This window comes from Meleagris gallopavo, chromosome 2 (genome assembly GCF_000146605.3).
Source record: "Meleagris gallopavo isolate NT-WF06-2002-E0010 breed Aviagen turkey brand Nicholas breeding stock chromosome 2, Turkey_5.1, whole genome shotgun sequence".
Classification (NCBI taxonomy): domain Eukaryota; kingdom Metazoa; phylum Chordata; class Aves; order Galliformes; family Phasianidae; genus Meleagris; species Meleagris gallopavo.
In genome coordinates, this window is record NC_015012.2 from 49,544,633 (window position 1) to 49,560,450 (window position 15,818).

Consider the following 15,818-nt stretch of genomic DNA (forward strand, 5'->3'; position numbering starts at 1 on the left):
TGCTAGCTTTCTTTTTCAAGGATATTTAGGATCTTAATGTTAATTAGAAGCCTACCTCTCAATTGTATCACTATGGGAAGGCTTAGCAGAGAAAAAAATGCACACTGGAAGGCAGTGGGTTGCCATTCAGTACTGTGAGTTCTGCTCTGTTCTGGAGAAACATTTCACATGCATGTGGTGAGTGTGGGTACCAGCTATTCAGAGGTGACACAGCTCGGTCCTTGCTCACTGTTCTGCTCTGGTTACTTTGTCAATGCTAACATCCAAGCTTCTGTATACTAATAATTTTGAGACCATTAATTTGCTTGTTTTTCTTGAAACTTGATAACTGTTTATTTGTTTGTTTAGAAAGATGCAAAAGTCACATTTAAACTGGAGAAGAACGGAGAAAAAAATGGGACAAAATGCCTTCTAATGAAAAGTACTATGAAAGACTACTGTTGATTGCCCAGCCATCATCTCACTTCGTTTCTGATTGAAAGGACCCACTCCATGGTCTTTAAGAAGCCTTCACCACAAGCTGGGTATGTGGGAATTTCCTCAGATGTAGAAACATTACATGTGGGAGTCTTACTAGAGGCTTGTGTAGCCCGAGAGTACAAAACAGCATATAAGACTATATATAAAAAGGCATATAGTGTCTCACGAATAGTGTAAGGAATAAAGCTGAGCAACTTCTGTGTGTTTTACATGCATGCATTGCAGAATTGCTGTGTTTTTCTGTATCTTGTGAGTATTGCAAAGAATCTAGGTCTTTAGCCATGCTGTTACAAGGTACCCTAAGAAATAAATGAGATGCACATTATCATTATTTCCCCAAGGTAAGTAGAGTCATTCATTTGCAGGACAGAGTTATGCATAGTCCTGCACACACTATCCCTGGCTTCCCCATACATTGCATCCCCTAGTTAGCAAGCCTTTGGGTGCTGTTGGATGTGATCTTCCTTTGGCAGTCCCACTCGGTAACAGGGCAGAAGCAATCTTCAAACTGGAAAGATATCGAAGATATCCCATGGGGAGAGACAAATAGCAACAGTGAAAGCAATGTTGTGTGTTACTGCTGTTCAATTGTTGTTTCTTTCTAGAAAGAAGTTGTGTTTGCTCCATATATTTACAGTTTATTTTAATTTTTAGAATTCCTTGCAGGTTTGTTTCACTGTCTACAGTTTATGAGTCCCCTTAGCCTTCCCCCCTACTTGTCTCCTGGCAAACTAATTAAAATACGATAGGCGTTACTTTGAGCTAAATAATCTGAAAATGCAGCTCTGAGTAAGTGTTTTCAGCTGAAATTGAGGTTAACTCTGGCAGCACCTTATTGCTTTGGTTAAAAGGCTTTGAAATATAGTTTTCCTGACAGTAGGATCCACAGAGGAAAATTTTTTACATGAAGAAAACCAAAAATGACAACTTACCGTTTCATAGGTCCTGATTGGGTTCAAGTAGCTTTCATTTGGCCTCTTGCCAAGGCCAGAAAGTTTATTCCTCAGCCCCCCTGCTTCCTTTGACTGGCTGTTATGGTACCGCTCTATATTGATCAAGTGGGCAACAATGTGGATGGCTACATGAGGGAAGAGAGGCACAAGATTACAGACATGCTCGTATGTATCCTCAGTGCCCAGAAGCAGCTCTGTTAAACACACACTACTTGACTATTTCAAAAGCTTGTGCATAAATTGAGAGCTTTGAACAGAGTAAATCGACAGCAAAAGGAAAATTTTATCTGATGTATGTTCAATGTGTAGCAACTGGTTCAAACCAGAGACAACAGCTGCAGGGTTGCATGTTTACAATTGAGTGCCCTGCAGGCTTCAGTGTTATCCAAGGCAACCATTTGAGAATTGAGATAAAGCTGTTTACCTCGGGTTTTAAAGTGTTAAAAGAAAATTTATAAAAATCCACTTTTGTTTGCAGTTGTTGTTTTCTTTTTTTTTTCCTTTTTTTTTTTCATGAATATTCTAATATATGCCAAGGTCTAATATTGTTACATAGGACACTAACTAGTCCATTTTAGGCATAGATTTGCACAGGAGAGATTTAAGAGATGCTTTCAAAATCTTCCCCTGTCCACAACTGGATATAGCATCACAATATGCTGGTGGAGCCTGAGCATCACACAGGAACTCTGATTTTAAGGAAAAGGTCTGAATCATAGAGTTAGCTCTGATTTGTCCTCAGCAGCGTCCATTACTTCTACTTCTAGCACGATCCCCAAAGGGATAGGAAGTGACTAGTTTAAAAAAATGCATAAGTGAACTTCCTCATAATCCTTTTTCCAAGTGGAAAATTGATAAAAGAGGGAATAAAACCTTTGTTTTATTACTGGTTAGCATAGATAAAATCATAAGCAAACTAGGTGCAGATTTTCACAGTTTTCGGTATGACAGATTTTAAAATCCCTTACAGGAAAGGTGCAATTAATGCAAAAATCTAATACTGAAGGATGAAAACCAACAATGAAAAACAATTAGATGTTTACAGAAGCGCTATTACGATACACTATTTCAAGGTTTTATAATTATCTTTCTGTCATCATCACTCCTTCAGGCTTTATCTGTTCCTGTCCCTGACCATTTAAAAAACCTTATAAAAAGCAATATTGGTAATAAACCAAGTATCACCTGCTTCCCTGAAGAATCAAAAGAAGATTTTTTCTTCTTTCCTTTCTTTTCTTTCTTCTTTTTTTTTATTTTTGTTCTCTATTCTATTTCATTTGTCTTTTTCTTGTTCTTTTTCCTTTTTTTTTTCCTTTTTCCCTTTTTTCCTTTTTTTCGTTTTTATTTTCTTTTTACTTTTTCGTTTTTGTTTGTTTGTTTTTTACTTTTTTACTTTTCCTTTCTTTTTTTTTTCTTTTTTGTTATTCCTTGCGCAAGAGTAATGCCTTACTGTACTAGTCATTAAGTAATCATAGCTAAAAAGGCTGGCTTAACTGTTTAAGGATTTTTGTCCTTTAGATCCATTTAGTGAGCTCTCTTATTCTCTGTGGTTCCTAAATGACATGTGGAGAGGGCTGTGGTCATGGGAACACAAGTCAAGGAAGAATGCAGAACATGGAAGTACTTAAAAGTAGACTGTGCAAAAAAAAGTGAAAGATCGCACTCTGTTCTCCAATAGCATCTTAGTCCATCTGTCCAGGCTGGAAAGAGGTTATTTCCACTCAGTTCTGATATGATCCTTCTAGAGCAGCAAATGTACTTTTGTTGACTGTCAAGTTACACTTCACACAAAACACAATGTTAGCTTTAGGTACTCTTCCCACCATTTCTTTTCACCTGCTCTATCTCATTGCCCCATGTTTAGGCACTCACTGGGTGAGTCATTTTTGAATGAAAGACATTTTTTAAAATACTTATTATAAGTAACTTAAAGTAGGAACTTAAACCAAAGTATCTGTCCTAGTGACTAGGCTGACTGGTTATTCTCTTGTGAACCATTTCCTGATGAAACCTTTAATTACAATAATCAGTTATTTATTGGCATGGACATTTGAAGTGAATAAACTGAGTACCCACAGTACAAAATTTTTTTACACAATTTTTTCTGAATTTTTGGACCAGTTAATAATAAATTTATGCAAACCAGAATAGCTTCATCAAGATGGAGACTGAATTCAAATGCATATAAAGTGCTTTATAACCCATCTCTGTCCCGAGAAGCTGTGGATGCCCCATCTCCAGAGGTGGTCAAGGCCAGTTTGGATGGAGCCCTGGGTAGCCTGATCTAATGAGTGGCAAACCTGCCCATGACAGGAGATGGGAACTGGATGGGCTTTAAGGTGTCACCCAGTCCAAACCATTCTGTCATTCTCTAACTCTGACATGGTATAAATATTCACCACAGCTTCGGGGTCAAATGTATTTTACACAGTTTGAATCCTTAGCCTTTATTTTACCAACACAGTTCCCTGAAACACATAAACTATAAGTTTTGTGCTACACTTGCTCATTTAGAGTAGCAACACTGACTAGATTTGGAGGTTTCAATCTGTATTCATGGCATAACTTACTTTAATTCACGTAGGTTTGTAAAAAATGGATATGGCACACTGTGAAATCTTCATGCAAAATGAAGACATTTCTGTTGTTAAGCTATGAAATCTTGCACTTTCCTCAAAGTGTGGGATTGCACATGGTTTGTACAAATTCTAGTTGTGTCAGCATTGACAGGAAACCGAGTGCTATCTGCTACATGCTGAGTGCTGAAAGTGAGATGAGATAGTAGTTTCTTCCATATTCCTTGGCAAAGTATTTGTCATCCTGATCAAAAAAATAATTGTATGGGTTGAACGGACTTCATTTCTCAAGAAGACCTCTAGCCTAAGATTTACAGAAGGTAATCATGTTGCCAGATTTCCCTGGAAGAAGGAATTTGTTTTCTTCAACTTAACCCAGTGAGTTTTTTTTTCTGCAAGCTATTAAAATACACTGTTTTGTCCAACTGTATATTGTTCTGCTTTACTGTAAATGTTACTGTCAACGGAAACAGCATCCCACAATCTTCTTTGGAAATCTTCCCTTCTGGATAATATTCTCTCCAGCTTTATGTAGCAGGTGGAAGGTATTACAAGAGTTGGGAGACTCCCAGAATGAACAGGATAGGTCTTGCTTTCAAGCTATTCTGTGGTAACTCTTCATATACAATATAATGATACACTGAAAAATATTAACATTCAAGCTAACGTACTGAATATGTCAGTTTACTCCAATATTCCGTGATCTTAAATTTTGCCTTGAGTGTCATTAGCGTAATGCTTCTGATGTTGTTTTTCTGTGCTGTCAGGAAAAAATGATGCAGTCTAAAACTGAATTATAGCTGGATGGTAAGAGTAATGCAAAGATCTAATTCCATTTTCAATGTGGTTCATTTTTTCAATAATTGTAGCAGACTAAAAAGTCTGGCACTGGATATGTTCCCATTAGGTAAAATATTTTACATCCCTAAAGTACATTTTCTGAAGGTTCTTTGCATCTACAGTGTATAGAATTTACCAAGCGATTTCAAAACTTATGTACAAATTGCTGAAATCTGCATTTACAGTAGCTGAAGTCATCTTTTTGCTTTGTTTTGTTTTTCCCTGTACTGTTTAGATAAGCTAACTGTGAGAGCAAAGTTTCAGGTATTCAGTATTGAATTTTCAGTTCAATATTTTCCTCATTCTGCATGACTAAATATAAAGTACAAAATAAATCGTGCAATCACTTAAAGAGTTTTCTTTTTATATCTGAGCATGAAGACTGAAGGATTTCAACTGTTGTTTTTAAAAACATCTGGAATCTCTGAAGCACTTAATATGCATTAATTTGTATTTGACCCTGAGATGTTTAATGTGGTCCACCTCTGAGATCAAATAAAAGGTTTTATTGGAAGGAGTGGAGGAGGAAAAGGGCTGCTATTAGAGCATGGTGTTTACTGTACATATTCTTAAAAACAAAGAGATGTAATTAAATTATCTTGAAAGTCTGGTCAATTTAGCTCGTCTTATTCAGCCAATTGTGCCATCAGTGAAGCATGCACAACTCTCATTGAACCAAACAAGAATTGCATGTGTTTATCTGAGAACAAGATTTCTCTCTCCTTTTCTGCATGCCTGTACAGGATAATAATAAAAGCTTGCAGCTGGTAGTCAAGTATTTTGGTTAACCAGCTTATCATGGTAAAATTAAAGGGTCAAATCTAGACCTTTCAGCTCATGGTGAGGAGAACAGCTATACCAGAACTTAAGCTGAGAACAGATGAGTCTGCCCCTGACCAAACATGTATTCTTTTGCAACCCACTGCCTTATGCCATTTCTCGTTAAATAGATCCCTCAGTTCAGCTCTGTGCTTTCTCTGTGGATTAAAAATGCACAGGTTATGTGAAAATTACAGTAGTGACAAACAAACCTAAGTGAGATTTAAACAAATTTTTTTTCCTGAAAACTCGATACTTTTTACACAAAGGAGTTACTCAGACCACCAACAGCCTTCACCTACAAACCCTGTTCAAATATGTTTGAAAGTGGAAAGTTTTCTTGTTTGGGTTTTTTTTTTTTTTTTTTTTCTAGTTATAGATTTTTCAGTGCTTGTCAGAAGGCAAACAAACCTGTCACCTCCATATTTCTGTCTGCATTTTGTGTATTTTTAATGAAAATCATGCTACTGGAATTTGTAAGGAGCAGAAAGCACCATTCCAAGCAGACTAATTACAAAGCAACCCACTGTCCTTCCCCTACTGTCCCTTAATTTCTTAAGCTTTATTCACATCCTAATTCAACCAGCTGCAGGAGTGGATCTGTATAACTTTTCTGCAAGCATCAAAACAATACAACAAATAGGTTGTTCTTCAAAACATGCACTGTATGCCAAAGTAAAAAAGTACCACCAGCACTGCCCACTTTATGATAGGTACAAACGTACTTTCTTATGACAGTAAAGACAGTGTAGTAAGAAAATGGAATTGTAGAGAATGTTATTTTCTATCTCTTGTAGATGTCTTTAGGTACCAGCTCTCAACTGCAAAGCCTCTTTAGGAATTAGAAAATATAGAATGATTTGCACTGATCAGACTGGGAGTGCATGAAACAATGGTTTTATTCCAGCAGAATTACAGATCCATAAGGAAGATTTATTAGTGTGTGAATAACTCCCAGACAGCTCTTATCACAGACAGGCATGCAGAATGCAGGAAAACAAACTAAGCAGAATTCCCTTTACTGAATTTTCAATGATGCCCTTGATTATAGATAGCATTGTTTACCCTTTCTTCTCTCTCCAACTTCCCTCTTCCACTAGTTTCTAATTATATTCCTTTACGACCTGACCAATTAAAGCCTGCTCTTGGATTTGTATTAGAGTTGATGAAAAATTAAAGACACAGATGACTTTTTCCAAGGCCATGCGCACCTCAGCTGAGCAGGCTGACTGCAAGAAGTCAGACAATACTAGTGTCACACTGACTATTTTTAGCATGCTATTAAATAAATATGCTGGAATAACACCACCTGGCAAGCTGAGATGAATGCATGTTACTTTAATAATAAAGGAGTCTACAATTTTATATTGTGAGGATAAGATTACTGATCTGATCTGCAAATTGGTTTAACTTCTTGCTGCCACATTTAGGCTATTGATCATACAGGGGAGAACATTCACTTAACTAACAATTACTAAATTGCAATAGTCTAATAAGAGTTGACTATGCTTCTGTATAACAAAAAGAAATATAGGGAGTACTTGGTTAAATAATGTGTCAGTTGATAGAAAAATGGCATTTATTTACACATCATTTTAACATTGTCATTTTTTTTAAAAAGGGGCTCAATATACCTCTGGGCACCTATTTTTTTCTCTGAAAAGAGAGAATACTAGTTTTCTTTCACTGTATGTGCTATAGATTGATTCTATTCTATTCTATTCTATTCTATTCTATTCTATTCTATTCTATTCTATTCTATTCTATTCCGTTCCGTTCCGTTCCGTTCCGTTCCATTCCATTCCATTCCATTATTTACATTTGAAATTTAATTCTAGACAATCGTGTTTCTGGCCGTTCTTTACCCAAGACTGACTACACAATTATGTAGCATTTTCCCAAAATCTATATTTTCTTTGCACTTTTCTGTTAGGGAAGAACTGTTTTTTTAAGTTGGCATGTTTTTTTGTTTTGTTTTGTTTTCGTTTTTTAAATCAAATTTCTCTGTATTTTGTTTTATTCTTCAATTATCTCATCAACTATTTGTCCATTTTTTCTTCTGGAAACCAAAACAAAACCAAATCAAATCAACCAAAGACAAAAAAACAAACAAACAAAACAAAACAACAACCAGCCAAACAAACAAAAAAACCCCAACTCCTTATTTTCTCCCTAGAAATTATAGAATTAAATAGCGATGCTTTCTGTCATTTCATATCAGCTCTATGTCTCTGTCTTGGAAATACTGAGGCCATAAAGTAATCCTTTTCTAATAGACTTTACTTCTCAAATTGTCCACCTTAATGCAGTAGGAAACGTTTTATATGAATGTGGAACCAAAAAACATAAAAGCTTTGTGCAGCTTTGCTTTCTTTTTGGAGCATTATAAATTATACACCAAGTAGAAGCTGGTTAGTTTACATTCCTGGGTTGATTTGCTAATTACAGAAGCAATGTTCCGTTCTATAGGAATCTGCTATATGCTGAAACTGAACTCTGATAAAAGAATGAATATGACAGATAAGTAAACCATCATAATATACTATAGGATGCATATTCTCATCTGCCCACCTTCTGCTCTGAATTCTTTAATGCTATATACAAGAACAAATTTTACTTTTTGGTTTGTGACAGTAATCCTAACTCCATATGTTTGTCCTCAATATATGGGGACACTGACCGCCCATATGCACAAAGGAAAGCAGCTCCTACACACAGACTGCAAAGTATTTTGGGACTGAGATTCATCCTTACAGCCAGCCTAGGGGAAATACTTCTACCCTCCAATGTATTTTGCTTGTAAATAACCCTGATTAACTCTTCCATCTCCATCACTTTTTCTAAGAGAACAATGCCACCTTCCCAGATACCTCCCCATCTCTATGCACTTATGTCTTTCATATTGCCTTTTGTTCCTCCTCTTCACAGTGCTCTTCCCCACACTATCTCCTGTTCCCCATGTGTCTTCTAAATTCCCCCAAGCTCCATTCTTCCCCCAGATCTTTTAACCATCTGGGGTACAGAAGGGTCATGTCTTTGTTCCAGCCAGGCAAATGATCAACAGGGACCAGTCAAAGGGACCAACAGAAAACAAAACTTGAGATCTCAAGATGCAGCTTTACTCTGTATCTATATTCCACTTTTTAAAAATATGTAGGAATTTAATGGTTTTGAGATAGCTACTTGTTTCAAAGTCAGATGAAATTTATTACCTGATTGAAAATTTATTGAAAAAGATTTAATAATGGGCAGATGAACAGTGTAACTCATAAGTATCATTTCCTTAGGAAATCAGTCTATAACACTATTTCATCTCTCCAGAAATCTGCTCTCAGGAGCACAATGAAAGTTATTGAAACCAAATTTAAGAACATGCAAGCTGGTTACATCAGCTAACGGGCAACCAATAGTTACTATCCAAGTTGAAAGGATTACAAATGGTTAATGAAATGAGACTTCCTGACCTATTTAAAGATGCAGTTATCAAATGCTAGTACTAAAATAGCACATGTCAGAGCTGATGACATTATGCAGAATCACTGTGAAATTCAAAATAGTTCAAAGGCAAAGAACAACAACAACAAAAAAGCTTACTTGCATTTACAGCTATTCCATAGGCAACCACCTTGTGAAACGCGATGTTTTTGTCAAGCTGCCTCCTTGGTGCTCCTCCACAGCACTTGGTAAAAAAGCAAAAGTTGTTTTATATCATTCCTATTACTACTTGCAATTTCCATTTTGGAAAGGAGGTTAGAGGAATTCGGTATATCTAAAAATGAAGTTCTGGTTCAAACTTAACTTTGGTGCTTAAGTAACTGTTTTTGGTTTAACAGCACTCCAAGATTTCTTAAAACTATTCAGCTTATGTAAGGGCTCAAATTCAGATTGGGCAAAACTGCTTTTGTCTGTGACACTTGAGCAGCTATCTGAGCTGATAACTGATTTGCTGGAATAAGATCACCAGAGCTGGCTGTGTTCACAACCAGGCTGGGCCATTGCTGCTTGCAAGCTCAGAAATTGCTATGAGAGCATTTTTATTGCTTTCAGGAAGTGAAGACACTAGGATAGTGAGACTATGTCTCAGGTGTTTGCATGCTTGTGTGATACTGAGCCTTATTCCTGTTACCGGATGTGCTGGGCAGCGAGTGGTTCTGCACAGAGACCACCTGGGGCTGGGCTGGGTTGCAGTGAGCCAAAGCCAACACTCTCTGCAGGAACCTCAGAAACACCTGCAGGCCCATCTCAGACCCTGAAATATGTGCTGGCTGGCTGGATTGCTTGCTTCGCCTGACACAGTACCATGCCAAAGATCCTGGCATGTAATCATGTTGCTTCCCAAGTAATAAAACCATCCAAAAATCTGGAGCACCTCAGGGTGCCATGATGGGCCTCTGACGGGCACTTGTTCCAGTCTTGTTCTGTCCATGCTGGAACCAGAAAAGTTGCTCCCTGCCTAGTGCAGAATATTATTTAGAAAATCAAAATACTGATAATCTGTGAGAAGTGTAGTACTTCTCCAAGTTCTTACTCAGTATTTAATTGGGCATGCAAATATTTTATATTAATTCACAAATTAGTTCAGAAATTCAGAACTTTTTTTTAATTCTCAGCTCCATTGGACTCAAATAGTCAAAAAACAGTGATGATTCCTGGTCTAAAGACTGGCTGAAATATGATAGTACTTTAAAGGATGAAATAAAACCACCAGAACTGAAAATAAGAACCATCTGACAGTAAAATAAATTAATGCTGTGATTTCTAAATTCCAGTTGTTCTTAGAGTTGGGAAGTCATCAGTGATTTTTTATCCAAACATATGATATTGGTATTGTAATAGTTCTTATTCTCATAACTCACTGCAAGCTGAAACTATAGCTAGTAGAGATAAAGCCGTAAGTACTTCCTATGTGTGATGCCAAGGTTAATGTAAATGCCTCTGAGCTGATGACCACTCAAACACAGGGAACACATGCTTACAAGAAGGGAAAAACTAAATGGTGTCTACTCAGACAAAAGGGCTTAGATATGTTCCTTATTGTACTTGTGACATGTTTATATGTACATTTCCTCTCACTTATTTTCTCTTTACAGTTATGCGGGATACTCATTTGATATGGACGATGTTGTGGAACTACAGAAATGAAAAGGAGAGGATAATATGGCTATTTGAGAGATGGTACTTACAGCACTTGCTCCTCTTAAGAATGAAATAAGATTTCTACTGACTGGTAACAGGATTAACATGCAGTTAAAATTAAGGCACGTTGCAGAAGCTCTCGCCCAAGCCAAGGTTGACTGTGCATATAACAGTATAAAGAAATTAGATTACAAGTTTGGAACAGAAGATAAAAAAATATAAGGAAGAAAACACTACAGTAACACAATACTTTTATATGAGAAAATTACTGCTAAGCATAAAAAAAAAATTATCATAAAAAGATGTGAATAAAATCAGAGTACACGTTCATTCTTCTTGTGTAGCCTTTTAACAATCAAATTCATACTTACTCCCAGCATAATCCGTGTATAAATGTAAGCATCTTCATCTTCATACCAGCAGAAGGTATCAATAAACAGATATAAATTCAAGCCCAGCCACACCAACTACAAAGCAGATAGGCTGCAGATCAGTGAAACTAAGAATATTTTTTAATGCATATAAAGCTAGATATAATTATAGTTTTGAAAAGTATCTGAGAAATACTTCAAAATCAGTGTGCAATGCATCTCTTGATCACAGATGATAGAAATCACAAAAGCCTGCTGGAATGAGGCTATCTGTTAGCAAATGAAGGATTATAGCCCTAACCCCACGTCCCCAGCAAAGGATACAGATGACATTTACAGTGTGGTGGTAAACTTGATCTTAAACACAAGGCTTAGTCTAGTGTCTAAAAAGGCAATGAAATTTAAAATTAAAGAATTCCAGAAACAGAGCGAGTTAGAAACTGGGGAAATTCCTTTCTCTACCCTTCATACCCATCTCAACAAAACCTCTGAAAATGATACGTAATATAATTTGAATTACAATGCCAATCCTCTCTTCCTTTTATCTGAGGTCTAAAGTATACAGACTTAGAAATAATTAAAAATAAAACAGTAAGATTTTAAATTGTTTTTAAGACCAGTTGTAAAAAGGTTGCTGAATATTTTATAGCAAGCTTTATATTTAGCTTGGGAGTATTACTATAAGCAAACCATAAAATGCCTTTAACAATCTTGAAATATTTATATATATCCAATTAAGATTTTAACTCTAAATATACTCACTAATAATAGGACTGAGAGTTTTTCATTCAAAATCCAGCATGCCATTCTGAGTGTCTCTTCTATGCTAGCAGCAGCTAAGTCTTGCCTTTCAGTGTAACCTGAGTTCTCTGTCCATTCCTCAGGCTTTTCTAGTAACTCCTTTTGTCTTTAGATGTTAATAAGCACGTAGTGGGAGTAGGAGCCCTCCAAGAATTTTCTAATTAAAATCTTCCTGACAAGAACAGATCACCCAAGTGACATGTCTCATGACCTGTGTAAATAAAATGCTGGTTATCGTCTAGTACTTCCTCTCTACAAAATTATTGTTCAGCAAATGAGAGATGCTGTCATTACATTGCTCTCTTTTTTTTACTGGCATTTTTTTGTTGGTGGTGGTAGGGGTTTTTTTTGGTAGTAGTAGTAGTGATGGCTTTTTTTGTTTGTTTGTTTGCTTTTCTTTCAATTTTCTGTTTGAGCAGTATATAACGATTCTTTGTGATACCTCTATTCATTTATTAGCAAAAGTGAGCATCCCTTATGTGCATATAAGAGGGAAGAATTGCTACAAAGCCTATTGGAATTGTCAAAGTCACTCAGTCAGGATTCACAAATGTCAGAATAAAGTGTGACCCTATAACATTCTTCTGAATTTCTTGCAACTACGATAACATTGAAATGCATGACTGTTTTTCACTCAGTTGACTGAGGAGATAAAATAAGCAGTTAATGTCCTGCTTAGAGAGTTTGGTGTAACTGTGGGTATAACACTCTTTCTCTCACTGCTAGGAGGAGAGAGACAACAAGTAATTTCCTTCTAGTCTTCCCTGTCAAGCTTCACAAACAACAGCTGCATCCATCCATTATCGGTGAGGTGGGAATGTCTGTTTCAGAGGTCTTAGCACAGAAGGGTTAGGGAGAAGCCAGGTCTGTTTCTTGCACACACAGCTAGACACACACAGCCTTCCTTTTGGCTCTCATTTGCTCCTGATCCTGCTCCCACTTTTTGTCTGCAAAATGATGGCTTTGGCAACTCTTAAGGTACTCAGGAAATAAAATGCTCTTCCAAATGCAACACACAAACACTATCCAGGGCTAAGGCTCATGAATTTTTCCAGGATTTGTTTTATTTACAAAACCAGATGTTCCTATTCATCCAAGTTTGTCTAGAGGATGTTCAACATACTTCCTTTCCTCAGAGGTTTGCTCCAGTGAGGATTTAATGAGCCACCTGCAAATACAACTCAGCAGGACTCAGTACCTCTCAGCAAGATCAAAACTTTTTGACAGGTTTATCAGAGAATGAGGTTGGTCTACCCATGACTCTTTTTGTAAGTGGTTATTTGAATGTCCAGCACCATAATTATAATCAATGTGAAGAACATATTTTCTGATTTTCCTTTAGTAAGAGAGAAGAATAATTCATTTCCTTTCCTGCACATGTCAAGAGGGAAATCCCTTCTCTTTGGTACATCATGTAACTGACAGTAGCTGATCCTCTTGGGGAAAGGAAGCTGATACTGCTCATGCAGGCTGCTCTTAGATGTGATCAGCAGCTTCTGAAGAAAGATCCTGAACAGGTCTTAGTCCTATCTTGCCCTGCCATGGTGGATGTTCTGCATTTGTCCACAGATCCATTTGCACCAGCATAGGCTGCCCAGAGAAGATGTGGATGCCCATCCCTGGACTCACTCAAGGTCAGGTTGGAAGGGGTCCTGAGCAGCCTGAGCTGGTGGGGGGCAGCCCTGCCCATGGCAGTGGGTTGGGACAGGGTGGGCTTTGAGGTCCCTTCCAACCTAAGCCATTCTGTGATTCTGTGACTCTGATAACTGTGCAAACTCTGCCTGTGGTGATCTTCATCCTCCCCTGTAAAACCCATTCCATCAGGCCTTCCTGACTTGGCACCAAAGACTTTCAGTTACAAAACAGCTTAACATTTCATTTTTTAAAGATCAGTTGTTATTAATCTCAGTTTCTTTTTATTCCAGTACTAATGACCATTAACAAAGAGTTACTATAGAAACATGATTATGAATATTCTGGATGCAAATATTTACAAGAGATTTGTTTTGAGCACTATTTTTCTTAGATGGCACAATCCAGAATTATTTATTAACAAACTTTATGACAAGCCATGTGCAGTATTTGGCCACTGTCTATTACATGAGTTGATAGAGGTTATTCCCAAAACCACCTTATTTATAGTAGTTCTAAAATGCAGGAGCTATGAAGATAGCAATTATTGCTGTATTTTTCAGAGGGGAAAGGAGAAAAAAATAAGGAAGAGGGGAAGAGTACACAGAGGATGAGGAGAAATACTGGTAAGGTCAGATGCCAATTTTAACTACTTTAAACGAGAGGGAGGGAGAAAGCCCACTATCAGGATTAGCTGCACTTCAAAGGGAAATGCTGCACTGCGATGCTCTGCTTTGAAGTACAGCCGATCCAGACAGCAATTTTCTAAAATGAGTCAAAACTGGCATCTGAAATAGATTTTTTTTTTTCTGAGTACAGCAGATTCATATGCTGGTTTAGGCTCCAAAATTTGTCTAGATCAGCAGCTGTACTTCAAAGCAGCACATCTCAGTAAAGCATTAGACTTTGAAGTGCTTGTGGTCCAGATGCCAGTGCTCTTAAAGGAGCCGATGAATCAACTGCACTTTGTTTTTTGTCTGCTGAAACAGCTATGCTTTTTCTCATATACTATGATAATGTGTGTGGTCTTCTGTATGGTATCTATGGTATCTAAAAACATAATGCTAACACAAAAGCTCTTTATTGCTACATTTTCTAAAAAGGAACAGATCATCACCATTTTATTATACTGCTTTGCAGTGATCTCAGCCAATTTCTAGTGCAAACTATTCAGACAAGACTCAAGGAAGGATATTTTGCTGAACCATGTTTCATTTTTTTTTCATCGTATTATTGTTATCATGGGATGAAATTGTCCTAAAAAAGACAAGGATGAAAATGGTTTTGTTCTGGCAAATGAGAAAAAGCAGTGTTGGGCATGCTGAGTTTCCATGCAAGAGGCAAGCAGGTCTGTCATTAGCCTGAAAGGTCAGTTTTTGCATGGAAAGAGGTTTATGAGGTGCTAAATTCCTCCATGTAAGTAACTCAGCTTTAATGCTGATGTTTATATCAATTACTGCTACAGATCTCTATTGCAGCTAGTTCTGTTTGACAGCAATCTCTGTCTGAGGTTGTTAGCAATTTTGTAAAGTACTTTGAACATTGCTTGCCCTTTACAAAACAAATTAATTATTAACTTGAGACTATGTGTACCTATATATATTTCATTTTGCTTGGCTATCCTAATTTTACTGTTAGCTATGCATGCCTTGTTTCTCAAAAGCAAAACCATTTCAGTTGACTCTGAACTCTGCCCTATGGCATTCATAGTTTTTCTATGTGCCTGGATTTACTTCTACAACCTTGATTAATTCAGTAAACTTCACTATGCTACATCAAGAAGTGGCTGCAGGTGAACAAGTAACCCAGAGGTTCAGGATACTTCAGTTTTGCAGGCTGTCTGAAAGCTATGATTATGCTGGTTGTATCAGAATGTACACTTTGTATTAGACTATATCAAATGGAGGAGTTATCTAATTTTTACATTATTTTTATAAAAATATTCCTTATAATGTCTAAGAAATTAGAGGGATATTTGTCTGGAATGGATGAAAGATTCACACAACCTAATTGATGAACCGTTCAGCTTCTGTGGAGAGAGAAAAGCTGCTGATGCTAAATACAGTGGAACTTTTTTCCTTTTTTCTTTTTTCTTTTGAAGACAGTTTGGATGAACACAGGCCAAGGTTCAGCTTTGGTTGTTCTTCAACACCCTAATTCCAGTTTTGTAAAGAAACTTATTGAGTACCTAAAAACAGTGGCTGAGTAGC

At 36.9% G+C, this 15,818-nt stretch overlaps 1 protein-coding gene across 1 annotated transcript in view; it reads right to left on the bottom strand.

Annotated features, from left to right (window-relative positions):
* The window catches only part of NOX3 (NADPH oxidase 3), a 40,646-nt gene extending 28,564 nt beyond the window's left edge, over window positions 1-12,082 (bottom strand). Inside the window, exons 1-5 of the mRNA XM_003204134.4 lie at window positions 11,938-12,082; window positions 11,176-11,271; window positions 10,852-10,962; window positions 9,263-9,347; window positions 1,413-1,558 (exon numbers count right to left, since the gene is read on the bottom strand). Of these exons, the coding sequence (XP_003204182.1) occupies window positions 1,413-1,558; window positions 9,263-9,347; window positions 10,852-10,962; window positions 11,176-11,271; window positions 11,938-11,982 (483 nt within the window). The 5' untranslated portion in view covers window positions 11,983-12,082. The remainder of the gene's footprint in view (window positions 1-1,412; window positions 1,559-9,262; window positions 9,348-10,851; window positions 10,963-11,175; window positions 11,272-11,937) is intronic.
* Between the last annotated feature and the right edge of the window lie 3,736 nt (window positions 12,083-15,818).